Below are 26,544 nucleotides of genomic sequence, written 5' to 3'. Positions count from 1 at the left end.
ACCTACCCTCCTTTATTCCCCTCTCTTCCTCTTCCCATTAATCCCCTTTTTCTTCCCAATGAGAAACTCTTCTACTTTTGATGGTTCAGTGAGTTTAATTGGGTTGCTTACAAGAGCGTGGGTAAGGAATTACTTAGAGGTGACTTATACCATTCCCTCCCCTGGCCACCATTAACTACCTCCAGATCCTCAGTGAGGAGCCAGAGCCTCAAGGCTGTGTTGAATTCTGGTGGTCTGATTTGGTCATACCTGTGTGAGTGTTATCCGTGTAGCCATGAGAAGAAAACTTGACACTTAAAGCTTCCCAATCTCCCGCAGCTGTGTTTCAGGGGGGAAACTGAACTTCTCCCGCAGAGGGTAGCCCTCGTTTGGTTCTTTTGTATTTATTCTCTCTGTCTTCCTTCTTAGAGGGATGTGTCTTAGATAATGACTGTGCTTCTGTACCTAAGAGGTGCCCAGCATGGTGTTTGTGTATACAGATAGCCTACGGTTACTCCCACAGATCAAAAGGGAAATCCCATCACACCTTGCCTTGTCTGCAGATCAGTACTAAGTATATATTAGACTCAGTGGAGTGGGTGGATGGTTGGATTTCTTGCAGATCTATTTCCTTTGACCATGACTGTGTTGTATCTTAGTTGAGGTCAGTATTTCTGTTCTCTGGCACTGAACTTAGTGATGGGTCCTTGCCTGGCGCCCCGGGCAGATTTCATTGACAGGTACTCCACCCCCCGTATGCCTTGGCACGATATTGGTTCTGTGGTCCATGGGAAGGCAGCTCGCGATGTGGCTCGTCACTTCATCCAGCGCTGGAACTTCACCAAGGTACCGATGCTTTTGTGACTTGGCCATGTTGGTCCCTGGCCAAGGTGACGCTCAGAGGGCTGTCAGGAAAGGGCTACCGTGGGCACATCTGTGACACCATCTATTGGTAGGGTTATCATTGACATAGCGCAGGGCTTCAGAGCACTACAAGAAAGGAAACTGGTTTTTGGAGTACTATGACAGACAACTCTGAATGCGGAGGAATAGATGCGGTAATCACGGCCTGTGGATTTAAACAGAAATGTTAAGTATTTGCAGAGACAGACCAGCATGCATGTGGATGACTATTATAGGGTCTGTGGGGCGTATAAAGTCCCTTCTGATCCTGGCCTGTCCTGGCCACGTGCTGGCATAGGACCATGGAACTGGCTTTGAACAGGGAATGCCAATGAATTGGAGCCATTTCTTTTCTCCAGATAGAACTCACTTACAAGCTACCATTGCTATAAGAGCAAGACCCTAACCTGCAGAAATTCAGCCAAGCCATTGGTGCTGTTAAGGGCCCGCTGCATCTACTTAAAATAATGAGGTTGCCTATCCTGATAACCTGGAAAGGGGTCCTAGTTGAGTAGTTCCATGAATAACAGGGTATCAGTTTACTTACCGTTCATATAAAAGCTGCAAATTTGTTTATTTTAAATTCAAGTTTGGAGGGGATGCATGAGTAAGCAAGGCAGTATTACTTTATTACTTTTTCTTTTTCTTTGGTTTTTCAAGGCAAGAGTTTCTCTGTGTTGCCCTGACTTTCCTAGAACTAGCTCTGTAGATCGGGCTGGCCTTGAACTAACAGCGATTCTCCTGCCTCTGCCTCCCAAGTGTGGGGACTAAAGGCATGCACTGCCACTGGCCTGCGCAATATTATTTTTAATCTACTGTACTGTCAAAAATAAAAATATTGCTGATATTTACAGTTGTATTTTTCTATACTCCCGTGCCCTGCTCCTGATAGGATAAACTCTCAATAGTATTTTTAGCTATAAAATCCCTTCCCAGAAAAAGTATTTCCACATCACTTCTAATGGTTTAAATACTGCTAGAATTAGTTAAAATGCCAACTCATAGTACTAAAAGCTTTGTTTTTGAGACAGACTTTGTACGTAGCCCACGCTGACCCAGACCTCAGAGTGTTGCTCCTGGCTTAGCCTCCAGAGTTATATTGGGTGTCATATGAGCTCCGAATTCCTGAGTAATATGAACCAAATCTGATTCTTCCTTCTGTCTTACTGTGAAGTTGTTTAAAATGAAATCATGCCTAATTGCTGTCGTCAGACATTTACAGCCCAGCGAAACATTAGCACATAGAATAACAATTCCAGTTTTGCAATTACATATCTCTGTACCTGTAGATTACTTCTAATTTTCTCCTTCAATATGAAAGAATGTGTGCTTGCTGCATAGGGAAGATAGGGAAATGCGAACACAGAAAACAAAGACAGCTTCCAGGTTTTGATGTAGAAATATCCATTTGTAAATTTTTTGGTTCCCAGGAACCTGCATTTCTTTTCCCACTCTAAATAATGGATTTCTTTTCTCATTTGAATTTTTTTTGAATTTGCCTTTTCTGTTTCAGATTATGAAGCCAAAATACCGCTCCCTTTCTTACCCTTTCTTGCTCCCCAAGTCTCAAACTACTGCGCATGAGCTGAGGTACCAGGTGCCTGGGACAGTCCCCGCCAAAGTGCAGGTGAGCAAAGGCTGCTGGGTAATGTCGTGGTGACGGGTATAATTGTCTGCCACCTTCGTTTCAGATTTTCCAATAAGCATTTTTTCTGACGCGCGACTAGGTGGCTCTTTGAAAATCGAGTGTTGTATTTACTCTAAATGATTCGGTTTGCCATCTTTCTAAAGCCCTTGTGTTATGTCTAATAATTGCATGTCCTCAGGAAGGCTACAGTGCAGGCATAGCTATTCCCATGATTCCTTGAGAGCCGCCCCTTGCCACTCTTATGCTGTATACCTGGTGCTGGTGCTGCTTGAGCACCAGGGATGAGGCTGAAACATGGAGTCTGGGAAGGGAGTTCTCATTCAGCCAAATTTTAGTGCTTAATTAACCAAATACCTTTTAGAGGCCCTTTTAAAACAACAGGCAGTTGTTTAGTAGAGTTCTAAAAATTTACAGCTTCCATTCCAATCACATGAAATTACAAACAAGAAAACTCATGACCTGGGACTGGGGCTTCTCCAGAGCCACCCACTACTGATGGGTTCAAGCTCTGGCAGTGGTACTCAGCTGACTCTCTTTATCAATAGGCTTCAAATGTCTTGAAGTTACACAAGGTCAGAATGAGGATGGGCCACATTGGCGTTGCTTTCGTACCATCGAAAGCATTGTTTGAGTAGAAGCCCAGTCCCTTGCCTGCTGTTTGTGACCCTGGTGTGGACAGGGGCCCTAGTGGACACGCTTTTACAAATGAAGTGTCTAAGTCTGTTACCCCACACTAAGGGCAAGCATGTGCCTACTGAAAGTAAAAATATATTACAACAGACAAAATAACACAATAAAAACAACAAGTCAGGGCCAAGGAGATAGCTCAGGTGGTATAGCGCTTGCCACGCAAGCAGGAGGCTCAGGGTGTGAGCCCCAGAACCCATGTAAAGAAGCCAGGCATGGAGATGTGTGCTCGTAATCTTAGCAGTGGGGAGGTGGATCCTGGGCCTCGCTGGTCAGCCAACCTAGGGAGCCCCACGCCAGTGAGAGATCCTGTCCCCCCCCCCAAAAAAAAAATAAGGTGGAGACCTCACAAGCAATACCCAGGCTTGTCCTAGGCCACAAGTGAATAACACATATCTGCACGTGTCCCCGCTCACACAAGGACAATTCACCTAAACACTCACGTGCAAACACACAAACAGAAAATTGGACACACCACTTGAGAAAAGTACCTGTAGTAGATATGACGTCATCCCACTATGAAAAGATACAAAAACGTTCCATTTGAAAGCACAGAGAGCATTTGCGTATAAGTTGGTATTTTATGAATCTATTTAATTCTATGTGGATAAGAAGAGCTTACTCATTCTGCAAGATGAGACAAGGATGCTAGTAATAAGAAAAAAAGAGGATTTAAGATTTGAACTTGCATTAAGATTGATGTGGGGGTCATAGAGCTTTTGTTAAGTATTGGTCAAAAATGTATTTGTTGATTGTCATGGGGTGAGAGCCCTTGCTGCCAAGCCTGGTGATTTGAGTTTGATATACTGCCCTCACATGGTAGAAGGAGACTCCTGCAGGCTGTCCTCTGACTTTCTCACCCTTGTGTGTCCGCACACACACGAATAACTAAATGTATATGATAATTTAAATATATATGTATATTGGTGTGTATATATATACACTGATGAGATATTTTAGTTTACTGCTTATATCAAGACTCATTCACTGACTCAACCAGCATGTTTAAGTACCATATATTTATATAAGCATATGTTTAAGCTCCATATGTTTACACTGTAAGTCATCATTTGGATCCTGAAAGGAGGGGATAAAAACCACTTTTTGCTGCCTCTGGAAACATAGTTTGCTGAGAAGAGAAAGCGGTGAAATTGAAAAATTCTCTTGGCCACTCACCTGGATGCCCTAAGAGCTTGCTGACAAGGAGGGCCAGAGCTGGTTCTTGTGACAACCTGAGACAACCTGTTGTAAACCGCTGCCCTTGGAGAGGGCAGTGTAGCCCCTGTAAGGCCTGAAGGTGAGCGTCAGTGGCCTTCAACTTGTCTACTTCCCGGGTGACCTTCAACTTGCCCATCAGCTGAGAAGATTAACCGAAGACAGCATTTCCTAAACTGGCTTTCGCCCCTGTGAGATGCTGATAAGGATTTCACAGAAAATGGGCTTCTGAGGCAGCCTTACTGTGGACTGGCTGTGCCTTTGTTATGCTAATGTGCAGGCAGCACTGAAGGACTTTTATGCCACGTGGCCGTTTTCAAAGTTTATCAGACAGATGATTTCTTATTTTATCTCTTCTCATCTGTCTCTGTGTGAATACTTTGAAGCTTGAGGCATACACATATGAAGAGCTTTCCAGTGAAGGCCAGGGCAATGAAGGTCGCTGAAAGTCCTGAGGTCACTATGGGGTAAGCTGGGAATGCAAGAAAGGGACAGAATACAGAGGAAAACGTAGACACTGAAAACTAGGGGCTAGTCAAGGAAGGGACAGAATGCAGAGGTTAGCTAACTGTCATTGGTGGCCTCTCCAGAGAGGAATGTGTGTGTCATGCTGGATGAGCCAGCGTGAGTTGAGGTCATTACGGACGAATGCACTCACAGATCCACAGCAAGGCAGTTCTGTGTGACACAAAATGTATCTGAGAGTGGCCATGATAAAGAGGTGAAAAAGCCTGAGGGGCCACTTCTAGGAACACAGGCAAAGGTCAGCGAATCACAGTCAGTCAATGTATTAGAAAACCATCAAGTCAGGAAAGTGCAGTCAGGTGCAGTAGCCACAGAGCCTGAGGCCTGAGCAGGATCGTCCCCCTCCATCCTGGGCCTCTTCCTCACTGGAGAAAGCCTTATGTGTGTGAATCTGATCTTAGCTCCCTTTGGGCCCCAGAGAGACTCTTTGATTAAACATATTTAATAAACAAAGGATCGCTGTACTGTATTAATTACCCTTTATTGACTCCAATCTGATGTAGCTCAGAGCCCACATAAAACTCGAATGCCTACATACCCTGGCTTTTAAAGGAGTTAGAATTATGTTTATGCCTAAATAGAAGCCTCTGTTAGAATTTGTGAATAGATGATTAAACCCATTTGGTGGGTTTCGGAGAAAAACAATATGAAAATAAATTGCAACATGGCAGATGCAGTTGGTCTTCTGTGCAGCTGTCAGACAGTGACTGCAGCATGGCAGGTGCAGTTGATCCTACAGTGCAGCTGTCAGACAGTGGCTACAGCATGGCAGGTGCAGTTGATCCTACAGTGCAGCTGTCAGACAGTGGCTGCAGCATGGCGGGTGCAGCTGGTCTTCTGTGCAGCTATCAGACAGTGGCTGCAGCATGGCAGGTGCAGCTGGTCTTCTGGTGCAGCTGTCCCATAGTGGCTGCAGCATGGTGGGTGCAGCTGGTCTTCTGTGCAGCTGTCAGACAGTGGCTGCAGCATGGTAGGTGCAGCTGGTCTTCTGGTGCAGCTGTCAGTGGCTACTGAAATCGCAAGGACACCGAAGTAGAAAATACATTATTCTTGAGCCCTGTAATTCTGAGATAATAGTTTCTTTTGTCCTTCTGATCCTCAAAACCTAATGTATATTTTAATTATTTATTTTTATTTCATGTGCATTGGTGTTTTGCCTGTATGTATGTCTTTTTGAAGGTGTCAGATCTTGGCGTTACAGACAGCTGTTAGCTGCCATGTGGGTGCTGGGAATCGACTCTGAGTCCCCTGGAAGAGCAGTCAGTGCTCCCAACTGCTGAGCCATCTCTCCAGCCCCTAAAACTTAATATTTTTATAGTTAACTTTTCATCGTCTCAGTCCCTAAACCTAGGGCTACTTCCTGGCTACCTGAAGTTAAGGCCATGAAAGGAGAAAATGAGTTGTTCCCTTTTAGGAGCCCACATTAGTGTCTGGGCCCTATCTTACGGTAGGACAACTCACTGCTTCATCCTTTCTCAACCCTTGACCCTTGAGCTAGGGCTCCTGCCCTGCTGGTTGATGCTTAGGATGCCTGAAGCCTTGGGTTCAGTTATCAGCATCCTATAAAATGCAGAATATAGCACAAACTGTAATCCCAGAGGCAGGAGAATAAGAAGCACAAGGTTATGCTTGGCCACATAGCAAGCTCAGGGCTAAGCTTGGATATATAAGACCCTGTCTCTAAAGAGATAAATATTTAATCTTGCAAATTTTATGCCATTTTCCTTATAGGGTCCTGCCCTGATTTAGAATGTATAAGACATGGAGAAATCTGGGATCCAACTGGTTTTTAGCCAAATATCTGTGGTTCTGAAAACTGGTTGCTACAGGAAGATAGGAAAGCCTAGGATAGAAGACACCCAGAGTGTCTCACCTTGCATCCTTTCTCCTTCAGTCCTTACGTGTGTTACTTCACCCTCCATCTCTTGTTCACTGTTCTACACAGCCATCTCTCTCTAGATTGTTTTCCCAGAACCATGGCTGTTCAGGGCTTCAGGCTGAAAGCAGGGATCTAGGCCAGTCTTGATTTTTTTTTTGTTTCCTTGTCTGTTTCCATGAAATACTGGGGATTGAACTCATGTCCTTGGACATAAGAGGCAAGATAATCAGAAGGGATAAGGAGGTGGATGCTTGGCTTCCCTATTCACTATTTCCTTTTCAAGAATTCATTGTCATGTTTTTCAAATTCTCTCTCTCTCTCATTGGCCATATAACACTAGACAAACTTTTTTTTTTTTTACCATTGTCATGATTAAATAAAATGCCGTAGGTCTCTTAGTGGTGGCAATGAGCAGCAGGCATGAGACCATGGTAGGCCACGAAGGCAACTGGTCCCAGGCAGGGAGTCACTTGGCAGGTGAGAGACAGACATCTACTAGGCACTTCATGCAGAGGAAGAAATAACCACTATTTATTTAGTGGGTTATGGGGGGAAAGGGAAAGGAGGGAAGGGGGAAAGGGAGAAGAGCAGAGAGAGGAATAGAGAAAGAAAGAGAAACAGAGAGAGAGAGAGAGAGAGAGAGAGAGAGACAGACAGACAGAGACAGAGAGGAGGGGGAAAGGGGAGAAGTGAGGAGAAGGGAGTGAGGCAGAAGCTACCTCTTTGGGAGACAGAAAGGAAGGAACTCAGGCTGAAAGCAAAAGGAAGATCTGCAGACAGGGGAGGGAGGGAGGGAGGGAAAGAGGGAGGGAGGGAGTGGGACTTGTCTCTTAATAGGTCAGGACAGACCATTCCAACCATACCTTGGGAAATTTAATAAAATTTACCTTTATGTTTATTGTATTGTTAAGAGGAACTCTGTAAAAGGAAGTTTTTTTGTCCCCATCGCCTGTTCCCAAATACCTGGTAGCCACTTCCCAAATTACCACACAGAGACTTATATTAATTGTAAATACTCAGCCAATAGCTCAGGCTTATGACTAACTAGCTCTTTCATTTTAGGTTAACCCATATTCCTTATTTACACTCTGCCACATGGTGGTACCTTTATTAGCATGGCATGTTTATCTCCTGCTCCCTCTGCATCTGACTGGCGACTCCTGACTCTGCCCTTTTCCAAGCATTTATAAGTCAGATAAGCCTCTATGTGTTTATTTGGAACCAGGCCATCAGGACAGGAAACATCTGTCTTCAGGACTCATGTAACCTGGACTGGCTTTGAACTAACTGTATAGCTGAAGATGACTTTGAATTTCTGATTCTTCTGCCTACATTGGCAGAGTGCTGGTATTACTGGTGTGTACCATCACTCCAGTTTATGCGGTTCTGGGGATGGAGCCCAGGGCTCTGCCCAGCAGGCAATCCTGACCCTTCACTGAGGTTTAGAGCATGGTTTAGTTAATAACTTATAGGCCCTTTCATACCTGCAAATGAGCATCATGATATGGACTAAGAAGGTGTGGGTTCTAGAACCAAGCTCTGCCGCTTGCTAGCTGTGAGTCTTGGGTAAATTGCTTCACTTCTCTGTATGTATTTTCTTCTTCTGTAAATCAGGGCTAACAATGCTGTCCATCCCTTCCATGGACCAATAATGGGTGGTGATGAGTAGAAAACCTAAGCCACACAAAGCACTGGAAGGGTGCCGTGGGACTGTGTGTAGCTCAGTTGGTAGAGTGGTCCTGGGGTTTGATCCAGAACACTACAAAATCCCTAAAGAAAACTGACCACCAACTGCCAGGATCACCATAACTCTGTGACCTCCACCCCATACTAGGGTGCTGTCTGATCTTGGTCTTGTGCAGGCCATCACAGCCACTGGGGTTCACATATACAGCTGCCAGAGACGCGATGATACAGATGTCCCACTTAGAACTGAGCACCCTTCACCCCCTCATCCTCTGCACACTGATCAGAAAGACCACACATACTCCAGTGTACTGCTCTGCATAGACCAGCAGCACTAAGTGGCCTCAGTGGGTCTCAAACTAACACAAGGGAGGGGTGGTATAGATAGGGGAGGAATTAGAGAGAGGGAGGGAGAGCAGAGGGGAGTGCTGGACTTGATTAAAACAGGCTCTCTGAATATGTAAAATTCTCCAACAATTAAAGTACGGTGGTGCACACCTGTGGTCTTAGCACTGGGAAGCAGAAGCAGGAGGAGCAGAAGTTCACAGTCATCCTTGTTTACATGAGTTCAGGTACAGCCTGTGGTACGTGAAACCCTTTCTCAAAACAGAAAACAAAAACAGACAAAATCCCCCGCTGGGAAAACATCCTCCGTTCTTTCCAGGTTCACTCTTTGATGGTTTCTCTAGTCCAGTGGTCCTCACCTTTCCTACCACTGTGGCCCCTTCACACAGCTCCTCGTGTCCTGGTGATCCCCACCTTAAAATTATTTTCACTGTTACTATGTAAGTGTAATTTTGCTACTGTTATGAACAATGATGTCAATATCTGATATGTGGGATATCTGATCCCCCTGAAAGGTTCTTCCACTCCCAAAGGGACCTTGACCCACAAGTTGCAAACCATTGCTCTTGTGTTTCCAAAGTTTGCAATGAAGAAGTTGACTTTGGATGGGTCACTAGAAGGGTTCTAAGTCAAAATCCATCTTTTATTTATTAAAATGGAGAGATGGTTCAGTGGTTAAGAGCTCTGACTGCTTTTCCAGGGGTTCTGAGTTCAATTCCCAGCATGGGAGTGTTTTCTTCTACTCCCAGTACTTAAGAGGCTGAGGCAGGAGGATAGCCCACCAGTAAAAGACCACCCTTGGCTGTAGAATGAAACACTGCTTCTCAAAACCAAACAAACAGCCTACATGGGTGAGTGGTGGGCATGAGCCCTGATTTCCTGCACTGTGGCTTCAGCGCTGAGGTTGTAAGTGCTGGAGGTGGACCCTGTTCCCATATGTCCTAGGGCGACGGTAGCCACAGAGGCCCCAGCAAGGTGACAATGCTTCATCTGTCACATCCTTTAGGACCATCTCCCATTGCCTGCCTTTCTTTTACATCTTTTTGGTTCCCCAAAGAGCCAACCACACATACACATATACACACGGTCAGCCCCTGTGCTTAACCCTGGAGTCTCTATTAAACGCTATGATTTCTTTTTCTCCTTCCGCCCCGAGACTGACTTCTTCCTTTGGCACTGGTAAAAAGTCTATTCTTGCGAAAACTGCCTAGCCAACTGAGCAGCAGGCCTCAGACACAGGGGTAGTTAAAGGAGGGAACATGAGAAGGAGACAGACACCTCGGTCAATGTCTTTGCTTCCTCAGCTGTGGTTGTTTTAGCCTGGAATGGAGGAGTGAAACTCCATCTTGGGAGTACTTCTTTTTCTCCTCAGACTCTGCCATCTGGGGGCATCCGCAGGAATGGATGCCAGCCTCACCCTGAAGGACAGGCATATGTGCGCGCACACACACACACACACACAAACACACACACGTGCACACATACATGCACACATGCACGTGTGTGCACACACACAGACACACACATACACATGCTTTTATCCTAAGTAATCTTTGTCCATAACTCACTTGAACACTTACGGAAGTAACAAGGAACCAAGATTATTAATTAATTAATTATGCGTATGTATGTACATACATACACTGAACTTACAGGGACTAGAAGCGTTCTGGTGGAAAAGGAGAAACTTTGAACAGATACTAAGAATGTCCTGAAGGTTTTTTTGCAAGAGACAGTTCTATTTTTTAAGTATTCATCTTAGGCCCATTGTGTGGGAGGGTAAGGGTTGTGCTTAATGAGAAGGTTATTTTTAGTTTAAAAAATAGGACACTGTACAAAGGAAAATTTCTAGTTCTAGTTATGATTTTGTCCCTAAACCATCAAGTGAGATCTATGCCATTTTCATGCTGCATACTCAGCTTCGCGGTCTGAAAAGTATGGTTAGATTTTATTCCCGGGACATTTGAGGTACGTTTTTGCACGTGGGGCAATGACTCTAAGACTTGTCTCTATTATTTTGTTTCAAACTAGAAAGACGAGACAAGCTGGTGAGGCTAAAGAAACAAAAGAAAAGAGTGATTCTCAAGTAAAAACCAAACAGAAATGAATGAGCGCATGCTTGATGTTCTCGGGGACTCCAGAACTTTCTCGACCATCGAAGACGTAGTTAGGGTGATTCTCCGGCTTCAGGTTCCACAGGCAAACAAGCAGGCAGGGCCAGAAGGAAATTAGTTTCTGTTGCTATGTGGTGACAGGCATGTATGAGCCAATCACGAGAGTCAACGACTGGTAATCCTAAGTAGGTTTTTTTTTTTCCTCTCTTGCTTAAATTGAACTCTGAAGTTGCCCCCAGATAATGACTGCTTTTAGTGAAGTGACTTCCCAACGTAAGTAAAAGTTTGGACTTAGGCCATGGAATCACAACCATGAGCCCCCAGGAGCTGGGCAACTTCTTCTATGTGGTTGCTGTGAGCGTTTTGAGAGTCTCCACTTTGGCATACAGTCTCTCCCACAAAATGGGGTGTGTTTCCTGGGTATACAGATTGACTTTAAACATTTAAATGCCACTGATCACCTGTCCCTCGTGGAAAATGACACCTGACCTCCCTGCTTTTCTTCCTGGCAGGCGTGGCTAATCAGAGCTGCCTATCAGTGTACCTGCTCCAAGAATTTCTTTTCATTTTAATTTGGAAGACAGACCAAATTGATAAGACATGCGAGTTGACCCTTATTATGACATCTGGTTGCTGCTAATTTTTATCTTTCACGCATGCGTTTTGTCTTTGACTCAGAGCAGGTTTTGAGTGAGAAAGAAAAGCAAGTGTAGGTTTCTGGATCTCAGGGGGAGGCGAGAGCTTTCTGTCAGGGCTGCTTGTCAGTTCAGCTGCTGACTTGACAGAGCTATACATTATTAAGTGCACACATATTTAATTCCATGTTGGGATTTATAATTAAGTTTTTAGGTTACCACACAAAGGGGATCTCCCTATGGTGATACCAACTTGTTTGTCCTGTCATTTTGTCTTAGCAGCAGCAATTCAGAGAGGAAAGGAAGGGTTGGGAGGTAGAGAAAGGGGAGGGAGAAGGAGGGGCACAAGGAGTGTGCACTAAGTTGTTCAGAAGAGGAATGGAGCCTCCGTGGCATTGGAATGGCCAAGGCAAAGATGCTAAAGTTATAACCCGGAGCTGTGGGTCTGGCTGGCTGTCTCCGGTGTTACAGACTTCAGTGAGGCTGTGTGCCCTGAGAACCTTTCCAATGCAGCCCTCATTCTCAGGTCACGCTACTAGCGTAACATCTTCCATTAAATTAAAGAGACCAAGAGTTGAAACTTTGGTTTAAACTTTATTTTTATCAGGTGACTAATTATGCAGTTCCTTCGAGATCCTGTTATTTCCTGGACCATTTTAACTTGGTTGGTGTTCATGATTACACTTCCACTTCTCATATGTACATTTGTTTACCTGATAAGATTGGAATAAGGCAGCGTGTGTTGAGGAGGGCTGTCTAGTAAATACCCCATATCAGAAAAGGACCAGTTTCAACATTCACCTAAAATTAGAAACAACAAATATACTTTTATAGTTCTCCTCCCCTTTTCATTCCCCCCACTTTCTTTTTTTCTCACGTGTACTTTTGTGGGTTGGGGTCTCATGTAGTCCAGGCTTGCCCTAAACTCACTATGTAGCCAAGGGTGCTTTGACCTTTTGAGCCTTCCGCCTCCACTCTCCACATGCTGTGATCACAGGTATGTGCCGATGACATCTGGTTTGTGGGTGCTATGGGAAACAGGGCTTTGTGTATGCCAGGCAAACACTGTAACAACTGCTGCCTGCTCAGGCCTCCAATGAGTCTTCTGCGACGATACGCAGTTACTTAAGAAAGCCCAGACGTGTATACTGAGTGCTTACTATATGTAAAAGTCATACTGCAACAGTTAAAATACAGGGGGACTACCAGGTGAAGGTCATCGCGTGTTGGGAAGGCCATGGGATGCCGCCAGTGTTCCCCACCCCCACCCCTGCCATGCAGAGCCGTGGTCACATCTCTGATGTGGTCTGCTGTAGCTCAAATGCACCTGCTAATGCGTTGTCTTTAGTTACCAGTGCATACTGCTTTCTAGGTCCGAGGCTTGCTGGTACACACATCAGTCATTATTCTCTGCCTTACGTCAGGGTCCTTGGCCTGTATGTAGGTGCAGCTGAAGGACTGTCATAGGGAAAGAGGACAAAATTATGGTAATTGTAGTGACCTGAATAAATCTTCCAAATATTCCTTGTAGGAACCACAGCTTAAGTCTTCAAGTTCTGAATTAAAATAATGCTGGATTTGGAATGATGCAGATTTAGTTTGCTTCTCTATTGCTATGAAAAATGTCATGGCCAAAAGACATTGGAGAGAAAAGACTTTATTACATCTTACAGGTTTTGGTTCATCATTCAGGGAAGCCAAAGCAAGAACTAAGCAGGAACCATGGAGAAGCACAGCTTACTGGCTTGCTCCCTGGCTCCCGGCCCACCTGCCTGGGGGTGGCATTGCTCACAGCAGGCCTGGTCCTCCTGCATCAATTAGAGATCAAGAAGATGCCCACAGACTTGGCCACGGTTCAGGATGACGGAGGCAGTTCTTCAGTTGAGGTTCATTCTTCCCAGGTGTGACATGCTGACAACGAAGATGTCAAGGGTGTAGTCTGCGTGTGCTCCAGCTCTCCCTTGGACCATGTGGGGCTCAGCCACTGTGATCATTGCTTTAGAAGGAGTGACTTCATCGCATCGGTACAGATGGTACCTTCTCTGTTATCTTATGTTTGCTGTTGCTGTTGTCTTGCAGTTGCTCCGATCGGCAGCTGATTGGTCTGCTGGGATAAAGCATTATGAGGAGTCCATCCACACTGCCTACATCAACGTAATCGAGAACAGCAAGCACTACATCTACATTGAAGTAAGTAGTCAGTGAGTCAGTTCCACAGCCTGCTTCCTGGGTGTCTTAGTTCCTGTTGTCATTATAAACACCGTGACCCTGAGAAGTCTGGGGGAGGGACAGAGTTTATTTGGCTTACATTTCCACAGTACATTATTGAGGGAAGCCGGGGCAGGAACTTAAGAGGGGCACAGGAACTCGGAGGCGGGAACTGAAGCAGAGCCCATGAGCAGCATGGCTTACTGGTTACTTCCCAAGGCTGGTTCATCCTGCTTTCTTGTCCCATTTTATTTAATCCACAGGGTTGGCAATGTGGCATTGCCCTGTGAAAGGCAGGAGGCTCCCATGTCAATCATCAATCGAGAAAATGTTCCCCGGAATTACTTGCCTATGGGCAATCTAATGGAGGCATTTTTTTAAGCTGAAGTTCCTCTTCCTAGATAAATTTAGTTTGTGTTGAGCTCACAAAAAAACAAAACAAAACAAAAACAACAACAACAACAAACACAGCTGACCAGGGCACCAAGTATCGTACAAGACTGTAAGGACCCCAGTTCAGGATTCCTTATTTATAAACATGAACTGAGTTATAAAGAATTCCACAGAAATATTGACTGAAGTCATTTGTATTTCTACCTCCCAGCATGCCTGAATTCACTCTGCACCATCATTAACTCAAGGCTAATGGAGTCTTGCAAACCCTTGAGGTACTGACATCTGTCAGCTGATGAATACACCTTTCACTGAAAACCCCAGGATGGATGTGGGAATTTTCACCGGGGTATGGTTAGAAGGTCTAGCATGAAGCATGTGCTGTTTCAGGAGAGAACACACATGCACACAGTAAATTGTTCACACAGAGGACTGACAGAGTACCCCTGCTGTGGGGAATCCTGGGGCAGGAAAAGACAGGGAAGGGAATATGGGAATGGGTGTTGCGAGGACTCTGTGTTCAGAGTCCATGAGAAAATCTGAGAGCATCAAGTTTAGTGTGGGAACTTTAATTGAACTTCAAAATAGATACAGAAATAGTACAGACTCTTTGGAACCCCTGAGAAAAATAAAGAATCCCATTAAACGGGGGGGGGGGGGGGACACGGACCCAAACCAACACACATCTCTCTCCTTTATCCTGGTTTTATTTTTCCATTGAATAAAAATAGAACGTTTAGCACAAATGGGTTGTCGGGGAAACCATCTGAGCCCTGTTTTTCTTCTCCTGGAGTCCTGCTACTCCTCCCTTCCGTAGAGCGACAGTCGTTTAAAACATCAGCAAACAATTGTAGCTTGACTCATTTCTCAGACTTGGAGAAAGAGAAAGCTAATTAAAAATATTAGCAGTCTAAATGTGTGTGTATTCCACATGGGATCATGCAGTAGATAAAGGATATTAGTGGAAATCAGGGAAGCCCACTGGGGAGTTTAATAAGACATTTGTTGTTGTTACCTGTGAGGATACTGTTGTCACTGCCCCATCTGGCATCGGTCATATTGTTTCATTTTTAAAGTGGCATTAACACCAGCATCTCAGCTGCTTTTCTTGTTGCTGTGGTAAGGTAGCTGACAAAAGCAATTGAGGCAGCAATGGTTTGTTTGGGCTCCCAGTTCTGAAGAATAAAGGCGGTCACAGCAGGGAAGTCACGGCAGCAGGAGCAGGTGGTGGCACAGTCAGGAATGGGTGATAGTTCCTTGCCTATGTGATGAGCCTGTGGTCCCAGTTTGTGGAATGGTGCTCTCCACATTTAGGGTGGGTCTTCTCACCTCAGTTAACCTAATCTGTATAAGCCCATGGGCTGGTTTCCATGGTGGTTCTAAATTCCATCAAGTTGACCATCATGACTATTACATGACATTGCATGAGGCCAGCAGTGCCATATGGGCATTCATGGTTGTGGACGTTTCAGGGTGAGCCGTCAGCATTTATCTTAATCCTCAAAAGAGAGGTGGGGGAATGGGGGGGAGGGAGAGAGAAAGCAAACCACGGCATGTGGCAGTCCGTCCTTGTAGCTTATGAGCCATGCTACCCGGCTTTGTGGCAAGAGTTGCTTGAATCATATTTTCAGAAGAGGTTCTGCACAATGCCTTCCTGCAAATTGTCTCCTGGAGGCACCGTGCCTATTTGTGCCCTGCTGCGTAAAATCTCGTGAACTCAAAAAAATGGTATTGCTATCATTCTTCCAGGTATTCCTTGGGATGATTTGTTAAAAAAATTACAGTTGTATTGTAATTTCAATAAGCAGAACTCATAATACTTATTGGTTATTTTTAACATTCTTCTATGCAGCAATAAAAATCCTTTGTATCATTAGGATAATAATGGAGTTATTTTCTGACAATAGTGTCAAAGAATGTTTTATAGATCTATGAATAACAGAAGTACTTGAAATAAACCTCTTTTCATTCTATTTTATTAATATATATGTACACACAAAATAGATTTGATATAATGTATATGGTATATCATATACATGACATATGTGCACAAAAGATACATATATGGGTATACATATACATACATACATACATACATACATACATACATACATACACACACAGACACACACACATGACCACACAACATGGGCACTCTGACCAGCACAAATACTTGTAGACACACACGACTATGCAACATGGGCGTAATATGAGGATCCTGCTCATTGGTTGAGGGTTTCTGTCCTGCCCGGTTCCCCACAGCCGGCAAGCCCCAAAGAAAATCACACAGAGATCTCTATAGGTTATAAATCTGATTGGCCCATTAGCTCAGGCTTCTTATTAGCTCTTATGACTTATATTAGCCCATTATTCTTATCTATTTTAGCCATATGGCTTGGTACCTTCCTCAGTGATCTGCGCAGGATTGGGAGGAATCAACTTCTTCCTTCCCAGACATGGGTACTCTGACTAGCACAAACACATGTGCATATATACATACACGTGACATGGGTACTCTGACCAGCACAAACATATGTGCCCACACACACATGGACACACTGACTAGTACAAACACATGTGTCCACACATGACCACACACACATGGGTACTCTGACCAGCACAAACACATGTGCCCACACACATGACCACACACACAGACACACTGACTAGTACAAACACATGTGCCCACACACACATGGACACGCTGACTAGTACAAACACATGTGCCCCCCCCCCACATGGACATGCTGACTAGTACAAACACATGTGCCCCCCCCACATGGACATGCTGACTAGTACAAACACATGTGCCCACATATGACTACATACACGGGTACTCTGACAAGTAAAAACACATGTGCCCACACACACATGGACACACTGACTAGTACAAACACATGTGCCCACACATGACCACACACATGGGTACTCTGACCAGTACAAACACATGTGCCCACACATGACCACGCATGCATGGGTACTCTGACCACACAAACACATGTGCCCACACATGACCACGCATGCATGGGTACTCTGACCACACAAACACATGTGCCCACACACATGACCATGTACACATATCCTTGAGTGAGGCATTTTCTCTGTCACCAATATAATATTGGTTCCCTCATTCTACACAATTCCCAGAGAAAAGATGGCCTTACCCAAGTGTCCTATTTTTCTTGCAGAACCAATTTTTCATAAGCTGCGCTGATGATAAAGTCGTGTTCAACAAGGTGGGCGATGCTATTGCCCAGAGAATCCTGAAAGCCCACAGGTAAGGTTCACTTTGAACAGAAGTTCCAACCAAACTGTTGTAGCTGCTCTTGCTTCTCTGAGGAGGTGGCCACAAAAGCTTGTGTTGAAAATGAACTCCTCTTAGCTGGCTTGTGACTCAGTTGCTGAGAAATATTCAGTTTATCTTGGTGGGAACCATCAGCTTTCTGGCCTGCCTTTTTCCCACATGTGGGGCTTATGATCTGAGTTAGTTCATGGCAGATAGTGAACTATGCTCACACAAACAAAGCAGAGTGGACAAAAAACATTGCCATAGAGCTATATTTAAATTCTCATTTCCAAATGTCATATTTCTTTAGCTCATGGATTTATTTCCCAACAGCCTTATTCTAATTATATCCATATACTATGCAGTCCTGTAGTGAAGTGAGCAGTTCAACAGCTCGGTGCAGTCACAGAGTAGCAGGCCTAGCCCGTTTCGTTGTCTGTTTACTTTAATAACACCGTTATCGCGCATGTATGTACATGGTGCACCCACACACAGCACATGCCATGGTCCAGAGTGAAGCAGAGTCAAGCTCTCTGCTCTCTTCTCCTACCGCGTGGGGCCCAGGAGTCCAACTCAGGTGGTCAGGATTGGCAGCGAGCACCTTGTCTCTGCCAGACTTTTAGGAATATTTTCTTCTAGGAATTTTTTTATTTAAAAAATATTATTTTTTGTTAGTTTGGTGTGTGTGTGTGTGTAGGTGCACACATGCCCACCGAGCTTTCTTGCTGTCCCAATAATTCTTTCTGTTTTATCTGTTACTATTTGTGTCTTTGACTCTCTCTGAGGTATTTGTATCTTGTGTGAGTTCGTGGTCCACCTTCACTGTGTTTGTGGATGTAGATTCACAGCCGGCACTGTTGATTGGACAGACTATGGCCACATGTTCAAAGGAGCCAGGGTGGAGGGGGGTGGGGGGCGGGGGCGAGGGAGCTTGTTCCTTCCCGCTCGGCTAGTTTATACCCAAAATAATCACGCAGAAATTGTATTAATTAAATTACTGCCCGGCCCATTATCTCTAGCTTCTTATTGGCTAACTCTCACATGATCTAACCCATTTCTATTAATCTGTGTTCACCACGAGGTCGTGGCTTACTGACAAGATTCTAACCCTTTTTCCATCTTTTTTTCATATACTATGTAGTGATTTTAGAATGAAGGACATCTTAATGGTAACTATTAATATTTTATCTGTTTCATAGTTTTTATTTACATTATCTTATTGAATCTTCACACTTGGGAAAGTAGGTCTTGTAGTTGTGGATGTTCAATAAATCATGTGACTTCTGATCTTATTTGCTTTTCTTGTGCCAAAAAAATACCAACCAAATCAGATTAAGGCAGGCAGTCTTTGCTTTATCTCATGGTGTGAAGATATAGTCCGCCACCGTGGGGAGGCATGGCGGGATGTGAAAGTGGGGGGCATGGCTGGATGCAAAGTAGGGGGCATGGCGGGATGCAAAGTGGGGGGAGGCATAGCAGGATGCGAAGTGGGGTGCATGGCGGGATGCGAAGTGGGGAGAGGCATGGCGGGATGCGAAGTGGGGGGCATGGGTGGATGTTAAGTGATGCCTGCCTTCCATCTGAAGTCAGGAAGCGGGGTGAACACTGACACTCAGCTCGCTTCCCTGTTTGAACTCAGTCCACTGCCCCAGTCCATGGAATGGTGCTGCCTTCACTCACAGTGGGCATTTCCGTGTCAATGGGCCTAATCTAGTGATTCTTCCAGGCATGCCCAGAAATCAGTTGATATTAACTATCACACTTGTCTAGGTTGCTTTTCAGCAATTTGGAATTTTGAAGGACCAAGTGTTTTCTCATAGCATGCAAACACGATCCATAGCTGGCTAGGAAGAATGGTACATTCACCCCGTGGGGCTTCCTTGTGTGGAGGTAGTAACTGGGGTAGGCCTCTATGGCTCTTTCCCATTCGCCAGTCACTACACACATACTGATCCCAGAGAGTGGGACCAAATGAGGCAGGTTCCTGGGTAAAAGGTCATCACTGTGAGTCAGCAGTGGGGATGGCTGTCTCACCCCCGTGCTGAGGGGCTCTGGGTCGCCCTGAATTCTGTGCCTCTTGTGGTCCACTCAGCAGGCCTCATTCTCTACTGTGTGATAAAATCACCGTCAGGTGTCTGGAAAACTGCCCAGTTTGCCTCAGCTTCACATTTGCTGGGTACAGTTTCCTAGAGGAAGGCCATCAGATTGTATATGGCTGCAAAGGTGGCCCTAGGCATGGCCAAGATAGTGTGGTCGTCATCTGGAACACATGGACAGCCTTTACCCTCCGGATGCTTCCTGAAGTCACCGGAGCATCTGTTGCTGCAAGGATTCATAAACAGCCTCGCTTGTAGCTGGACATACGTGTGTACGCAGAGGTTTCTCACCTCTCTGGCCCCCCTACTCCCGGAGCAATTAGGGAGTTTAAAAAAAATGCATTATTTTTCTGTCAGTTTTGGCATCTCATTGATGCAGGACTGCCTGCTTTATTTAGAAAGCACATTTGGCAAATGGAGAAAACAAAACATGGTCTTATGAAGTTGAGTAAAATCATAGGAAATATGAAGTTAGCGAGTGAGTTCGCCGCAGTGAATGGTGGGTTGTAAACTGTGGAACTGTGATTTGCTAATAACTGTAACTGGATGAGCTAGAACTTTCACTGCTCTCGGTAGCGCCCAGTAGTGCATAGGAGCCTGAGATGATGTGTTTCTGTGTATATGTGTGCATGTGAGGGTGAATGTGTGTGTGTATGTATATGTCTGTATGTATGTATGTGTGTGCGTGTGTGTATGTATATGTGTGTATGTATGTGTGTATGTATGTATGTGTGTGTATGTGTGCATGTGTGTATGTATATGTGTGTATGTATGTGTGTATGTATGTATGTGTGTGTATGTGTGCATGTGTGTATGTATATGTGTGTGTATGTATGTATGTGTGTATGTATGTGTGCGTGTGTGTATATATGTGTGCGTGTGTGTATGTATGTGTATGTGTGTGCGCGTGTGTATATATGTGTGCGTGTGTGTCTGTATGTGTGTGTATGTGTGTGCGCGTGTGTGTATATGTGTGTGTATGTGTGTGTATGTATGTGTGTATGTATGTGTGTATGTATGTGTGTATGTATGTGTGTATATGTATGTGTGTGTGTGTGTATATGTATGTGTGTGTATGTATGTGTGTGTGTGTAGACCAGAGGATAGCTTCAACTCCCATTCCTCAGGTGCTATGGGCTATCACTAGACAAGACTGATTACTGTTGAAAATGTAAGTATTCACGTCAGAAATGCTTGAGAATGTGACCCATTGTTGTCAGTACTCCAAACCAAGTTGGGAAGGCAAAAGACCTCAACTGATTGTCCAAGAGAAAGATTTAAGTTAAAAAAAAATCAAGACTGATATTTAAATAAAACATTTAAATTAAGCCAGGGATGGTGGTACAAGCCTTTAATCCCACCAGAGGAAAGCAGATCTCTGTGAGTTCAAGGCTAGTCTGGTCTACATAGTTCCAGGCCAACCAGATTATGCAGAGACTCTGTCTCCAAAAAAACAACAAAACAAAACAGGTCAACATGATCTTTTTATCTATCTATCCATCTATCTATCTATCTATCTATCTTCTATCTATCTATCTATCTATCTATCTACCAATCCCTTTTTCTTCTTCTTTCCTCCCTCCCTCCCTCCGTCCCTCCCTTCCTTTTGAGATAGTCTCTCACTAGTCTAAACGTCACAAAATCAACAAGCTAGGTGGCCAGTCAGCCTCAAAGATGCTTCTGTGTCCACGGAATTAAAGTCATATACACTCATATCTAGCTTTTTGAAGCTATGAACTCTGGGGATTGATGGGACAGGCTGCCATGCCTACAGGACAAGGACCTCCCTGGATGAGCTGTCACTGCAGCCCAAGACCATGTCTTCTGTAATTTCAGTTTGCACCTAAAGAGCTGGAATATTCCCAAAGTTCTAGTATTTTAGAGCGGGAAGGAATTCATGATATTTTCTCCTTCCACATTTCCCAGCAATCCTGTGAGTGGATCCAGAAGGTGAAGGGAATCTTAGGAGTGTGGAAGGCAGTGTGTCTCAGATTGCACCGCTTTATTTTACTTAATAATTTGAAGTCTGTGGGTTGGTTTTCCTAGACAAGGTCCAGGCAGAAGACAAAGCCCCATTTGCAAGCTGCCTTTTGTTTCGCTCAGTAGTAGTGGCCTGGGCCTTGCTTGCTCTTTCTCTTCCTTCATAGATCTCCCTTGCCAAAGACACATTCTTTGCAGCAGGTCTAGTTCAGTGGCCGGAGGAGGACAAGACAGGAGTATAAAGCAAGGTCAGGGAAGTGACAGCCGACTGCCAGGTCTGACAGAGGAATGTGGGCCCTTGGCCAGGGCCCTCCCACCTTGGGTAGATGGAAGTCCCCCAGGTGCCAGCTCCCTCTGCCAGCGCTGGAACGGAACCTCATCCCAGCTCCCCAGAGCCATTTACTTCCTTTCCCACAGCCAACATTCTCCCCAGAAACAGGACTCTGCCTGGTCTCCGTGCTGTGTTCTATGACCTGGAGTCCCACACCCAAGTTCATTCCACAGTAAACAAGGAGGAGCCAGGGGAACAACATGTCTGCTCTAATACCTCAACCTGTCTCCCACCGTACTTGAAACATACCTTTGACAATTTGAATGTGTCTGGGCAGGCAGGATAAGTCATGGCTCTCTATTTCAAATCATGTCTGTCACACCACGACCGGGTAACCCAAGGGAAAGAACAATGCCAACTGATCTAGACAGAAACCCTTTAGGGTGTTGTGTGTCATGAGTGAATGGGTTCTGGGGACCATCTCGGGTCTGCCAATTTTGATATGCGAAATTTCCCTGCCTTGGTAGACAGCCAGGCGATGAGAGCGTGCATCTCACGTGGTTGTCACCAGAAACCTGATGCACAGTGACAGTGGCAGTTGACTTCATGCGTCTGTTAGAACGGGATGGCATCGAAACTGCACCATGAAGCTGCTTTAAAAATACACGGTTTTTAAAAATTGTTTTCCATCCCAGGTGGTTCTTACACCTGGGGAAGTTGGCACAGGCAAATAAAAGGCTGCTGTGAGCAGTGACCAGTCATGAACTCTAGTATCCTTGGGGCCAGCTGTCCGGGGACACACGTGACCTTTGCAGTCTGTTGCTCTGTGTTTTTCTAATGCTGTTTCTTCACCAACAAAGAGAACAATGAAGCATCTATATGAATGTTTATGGTGTCATTTTGGTGACGAAGCACCAGTTAAGGTGAAATCATTATAGCATTCCAGGGCCATCGTCATCTGGAAATACACTACACACTCTAAATCAAGAGTATAAAAATTCATACCGCTAAATCAAAATTCTTATCTGTACTAGGAACAAAGAGTCCAGCTAAAACGAGTTTAATTATCCCTATTTTAAATTGTTAGGTGCATTACTATAGAACTAAACTTGCTTTGAAAAAAAACCCAATATTTTTAATTAAAAAAAAAAACTCCTTTTGTTTTCAGCCACTGGCTCACAACTTTGTTCTGCTTTTGGAGAACCTGCCGGGACCATAGCAGATCTCTCTTTCCAATTGATTTTTCAATTTCTCTTTTTAAAAAGCTTTTATTGCATTTATGTATTTATGTGTTTATTTATTTGTGTGTCTGTGTGTGTGTTTGTGTGAAGTTACACACATGCCACAGTACATATGTAGAGATGAGATAAGAGGACAACTTTTGAGAGTCAGTTCTCTCCTTCCACCACATGGGTTTTGGTGTTGAGCTCAGGTTGTCAGGCTTGGCATCCAGCATCCTCACCCACCGGACGTCTTGCCTGGGTTTCTCCTTGAGATGACATCATAAGATGGGAGGAGCTTGCCGGCACTGTCCTCTCCATTCAGTCTGGCTGTGCCTTGTGTCAGCTGCTGTCTGCCCTGTCTTCCTTGGGTGATACAAAAGCTGTAACTTTAATTTTAATTAAACTGTTAAGGGCCATTTTTCAGTTCTTCTGGTAGGTGCTTTTCATGGATTGCTTTGTTCAGTCTTCAACTTTGTGGGGCCGGATACGTAATGCCTCACCCTAGAGAGAAGGCATCTGAGACTAAGTAACTCACACAAGCCTACCCATGGGGAAGCGGGACCCAAAGCCTGTCAGCAGGAGCTGTGAAATGTCTCCCATAGGCTTGTATGTCTGAACACGTGGACAGCTACCCATGGTGTTGTTTTGGGTTGTGGGTCCTTTAGAGGCAGAATCTCCCTGGAGGCAGTGGGCCACTGTGTGTAAGAGATAATGTGGTGGTGGGGCTGGTGGTTTGAGACAGCTTTTTGTAGTCAAGGTTGATGACCTTGATCTCACTGGGTTAGCCAAGGATGACCTTGAATTTCTGATCTTCCTTCCACCCCTCAAGTCTTGGGTGGAATTTTTCATGTGATACCAGACCTGATTTATGCAGGGCTAAGAATCCAACCAAGGCTTTATGCATGCTGAGTAAGCATTCTGCCACGTGAGTCACACCCCCAACTCAGGGCTTGGAGTTTTATAACGTGGCTCTGCTTCCTGTTCATTCTGCTTTCTGATTGAAGAGGCAATGTGACCAATAGCTTAGATTTCTGCCACCATGTCCTCCCCACCATGATGGACTGTGTATCGTCATACTGTAAGCAAAAATAAGTTGCTTCCTGTGGTAGTTTGAAGGTAATTAACCCTATAACCTTATAAGGGAGTGGCACTGTTAGGAGGTGTGGCCTGGTTGGAGTAGATGTAGTCTTTTTGGAGGAAGACTGTCACTGTGCAGGCAGGCTTAGAAGTCTCAAATATGCTCAGTATACTACCCAGTGGCTTTCTTTCTGAACAAGATGCAGCCAACACCATGTCTGTCTGCACGCTGCCATGCTCCCTGCCATGATGATAATGGACTGAATCCCTGAACTGTTAACTACCACCTCAATTCACTGTTTTCCTTTAAAGGAGTTGCCATGGCCATGGTGTCTCTCCACAAGCAATAGAAACTCAGTGTCTAAGACACTCTCTTAAGTAGCTTTTGTCAGTGTTTGGTCCAGTGATAAGAATCTGGGTCCTAGGCCTTTAGTTTCTGCTCCTCAGCACCAAGCTTACGATCGTCCCTTGTCTCTAAGGGAACAGATAGTTTTAATAGTTAAGATTTCAAAAAAAGCCAAGAAAACTATTTATTTAAACCATACAAATATTTTGTTTTTAAAGCATTTGGTGGCTAAAGTTTCTTTCAGTTAGATGCTATCTCTACCCTACAATTTTTATATCCTGTAATTTTGTGCTGTCAAAAGGCATGCCAGACTGGGTGCAGAAGTGGTGTGCTGAGGGATTAAAGCTGCAGTTATCAGAAAAAGAAGGGAAAACATTTTCAGTATGACAATTGCTAGCTTTCTTTTTCTTTCTTTCTTTCTTTCTTTCTTTCTTTCTTTCTTCCTTCCTTCCTCTTTTTCCCCCCTGTGGGTTATTTTCCAAGCCCTACAACATTTTTAGAGAAGAGGTTACATCAGGGCACGGATGACAACAAACCCTGGCAGAAGTTTCGTTTGAGATCATTTTATTGCCTTTATTTTATTCCAAACAATCTTATGGTCTTCTCAGCATCTAGATATAAAAAGGAGCTTAAGGCTGGAGCCAGCAATCATTTTGAGCCTGACTTTGTGTCCTGACTAGGGTGGGGTTGGTGGAGAACAGTTGGGCTTAATAAGTGACTGTGTGGGGTCTCTTTTGGAGGATATGTCTTTTCAAATGTTATCAAGCCTGGGGTAAAGTTGAACTCAGGTATGCTGGGCTAACCCAACCTTCTTACGTTTCAAAGTTTGCTGCTTTGTGTGTTTGGGTCTAGCGATCTATCCCAGCTTACACGATCTCTCACAGAGTTGATAAAGATCAGCGTTAGATCATGTGAATATTTCTAGCAGGCTGCTAGATTTTAGTCAGTTCCCTCATCCACAAATAAGGGGGTGGGGGAAGATTTATTGCATATTAAACTCAAACATGAAATTCAAAGGGTTATGTCCTGAACTTCCAAGAGGCAGCAGATCTAAGTCCAGCATGACTGACCCCACCACAAACTAACAGTCCCTCTGTAAAAGGTCCTGAGGAGCCCCAGCTGCAATTACTCCCATTTGTGACACAGTTCCTATCCTCAGTGCCTCTCAGTTCAGTAACAAACCTCCTGCCCCAACTGCTCATGGCTACAGAAGCATGCTGAGTCTCCCTGGGGCTTTGCTAAGTTCCTGAGACACAGCTGTGAGCTAACAGCTTCTAACTGAAGGGCTCAGGCACCAGGGAGGAAGGGTTAAAGAGGGCAAGGGTCTCATTGGAAAGAACTGGAGGGGACTAGAGAGACTGCCACCTCCTTGCGGCCACTACTCTGCTTTTAAAGGTGCAAACAGATTTACAGCAATAGCCTTAGAATAGTTATCTTCCATAGCCCACACCCATGGGCCGGAGAGAGCTCAGTTAGTAAACAGTAGATTGACAAGCATGGAGACTAAGTTTAATCCCAAACCTACAGCAAAAGGCTGGGCATGAGAGTACAAGCTTCTAACCCGCAGAGACAGCTGAACCCCTGGAAATCACTGACTACCAAGGCCATTTGACAAGCTCCAGGCCCATGAGACACCCTGGCTCAAAAGACAGGTGGACAAGGTTCCAAACAATGACACCTGTTCCCAACAATGACTTCTGGCTTCCATACACATATGTAGATACATGCAAATGCATTCTCACACACATGAAAACGTACAAACACACAAATAAATGTAAAAAGAATCATATAAAATAAATAAAATGGAAGTGGCTGGGGCCTGCACTGTTTCCTCTGGAAATTTGCTCAGAACAGATGAACTGTTTTCATTAGCTTACTCTTACTTCTTTCATTTTTAATTTTTTAAAAAAGACCTACTTTTTTTGGGGGGGGGCAGGGTTTCTCTGTGTAGCTCTGGCTGTCCTGGGACTCACTCTGTAGACCAGGCTGGCCTCAAACTCAGATACATCTGCCTCTGCCTCCTGAGTGCTGAGATTGAAGTAGTGAGC

At 44.7% G+C, this 26,544-nt stretch overlaps 1 protein-coding gene across 5 annotated transcripts in view; it reads left to right on the top strand.

Annotated features, from left to right (window-relative positions):
- The window catches only part of Pld1 (phospholipase D1), a 216,052-nt gene that overhangs the window by 143,298 nt on the left and 46,210 nt on the right, over positions 1-26,544 (top strand). For all 5 annotated transcript variants that reach the window (XM_041658928.1, XM_041658929.1, XM_041658927.1 and 2 more), the window contains 4 exons: positions 707-825; positions 2,396-2,509; positions 13,696-13,806; positions 17,406-17,494. In XM_041658928.1, the coding sequence (XP_041514862.1) occupies positions 707-825; positions 2,396-2,509; positions 13,696-13,806; positions 17,406-17,494 (433 nt within the window). The remainder of the gene's footprint in view (positions 1-706; positions 826-2,395; positions 2,510-13,695; positions 13,807-17,405; positions 17,495-26,544) is intronic.

This window comes from Microtus oregoni, unplaced genomic scaffold (genome assembly GCF_018167655.1).
Source record: "Microtus oregoni isolate MIOR12 unplaced genomic scaffold, Mior012 000010F_ref0000083, whole genome shotgun sequence".
Taxonomy (NCBI): domain Eukaryota; kingdom Metazoa; phylum Chordata; class Mammalia; order Rodentia; family Cricetidae; genus Microtus; species Microtus oregoni.
The sequence above is the reverse complement of the archived record's forward strand: the minus strand, read 5'-3'. Positions and strand labels throughout refer to the sequence as shown.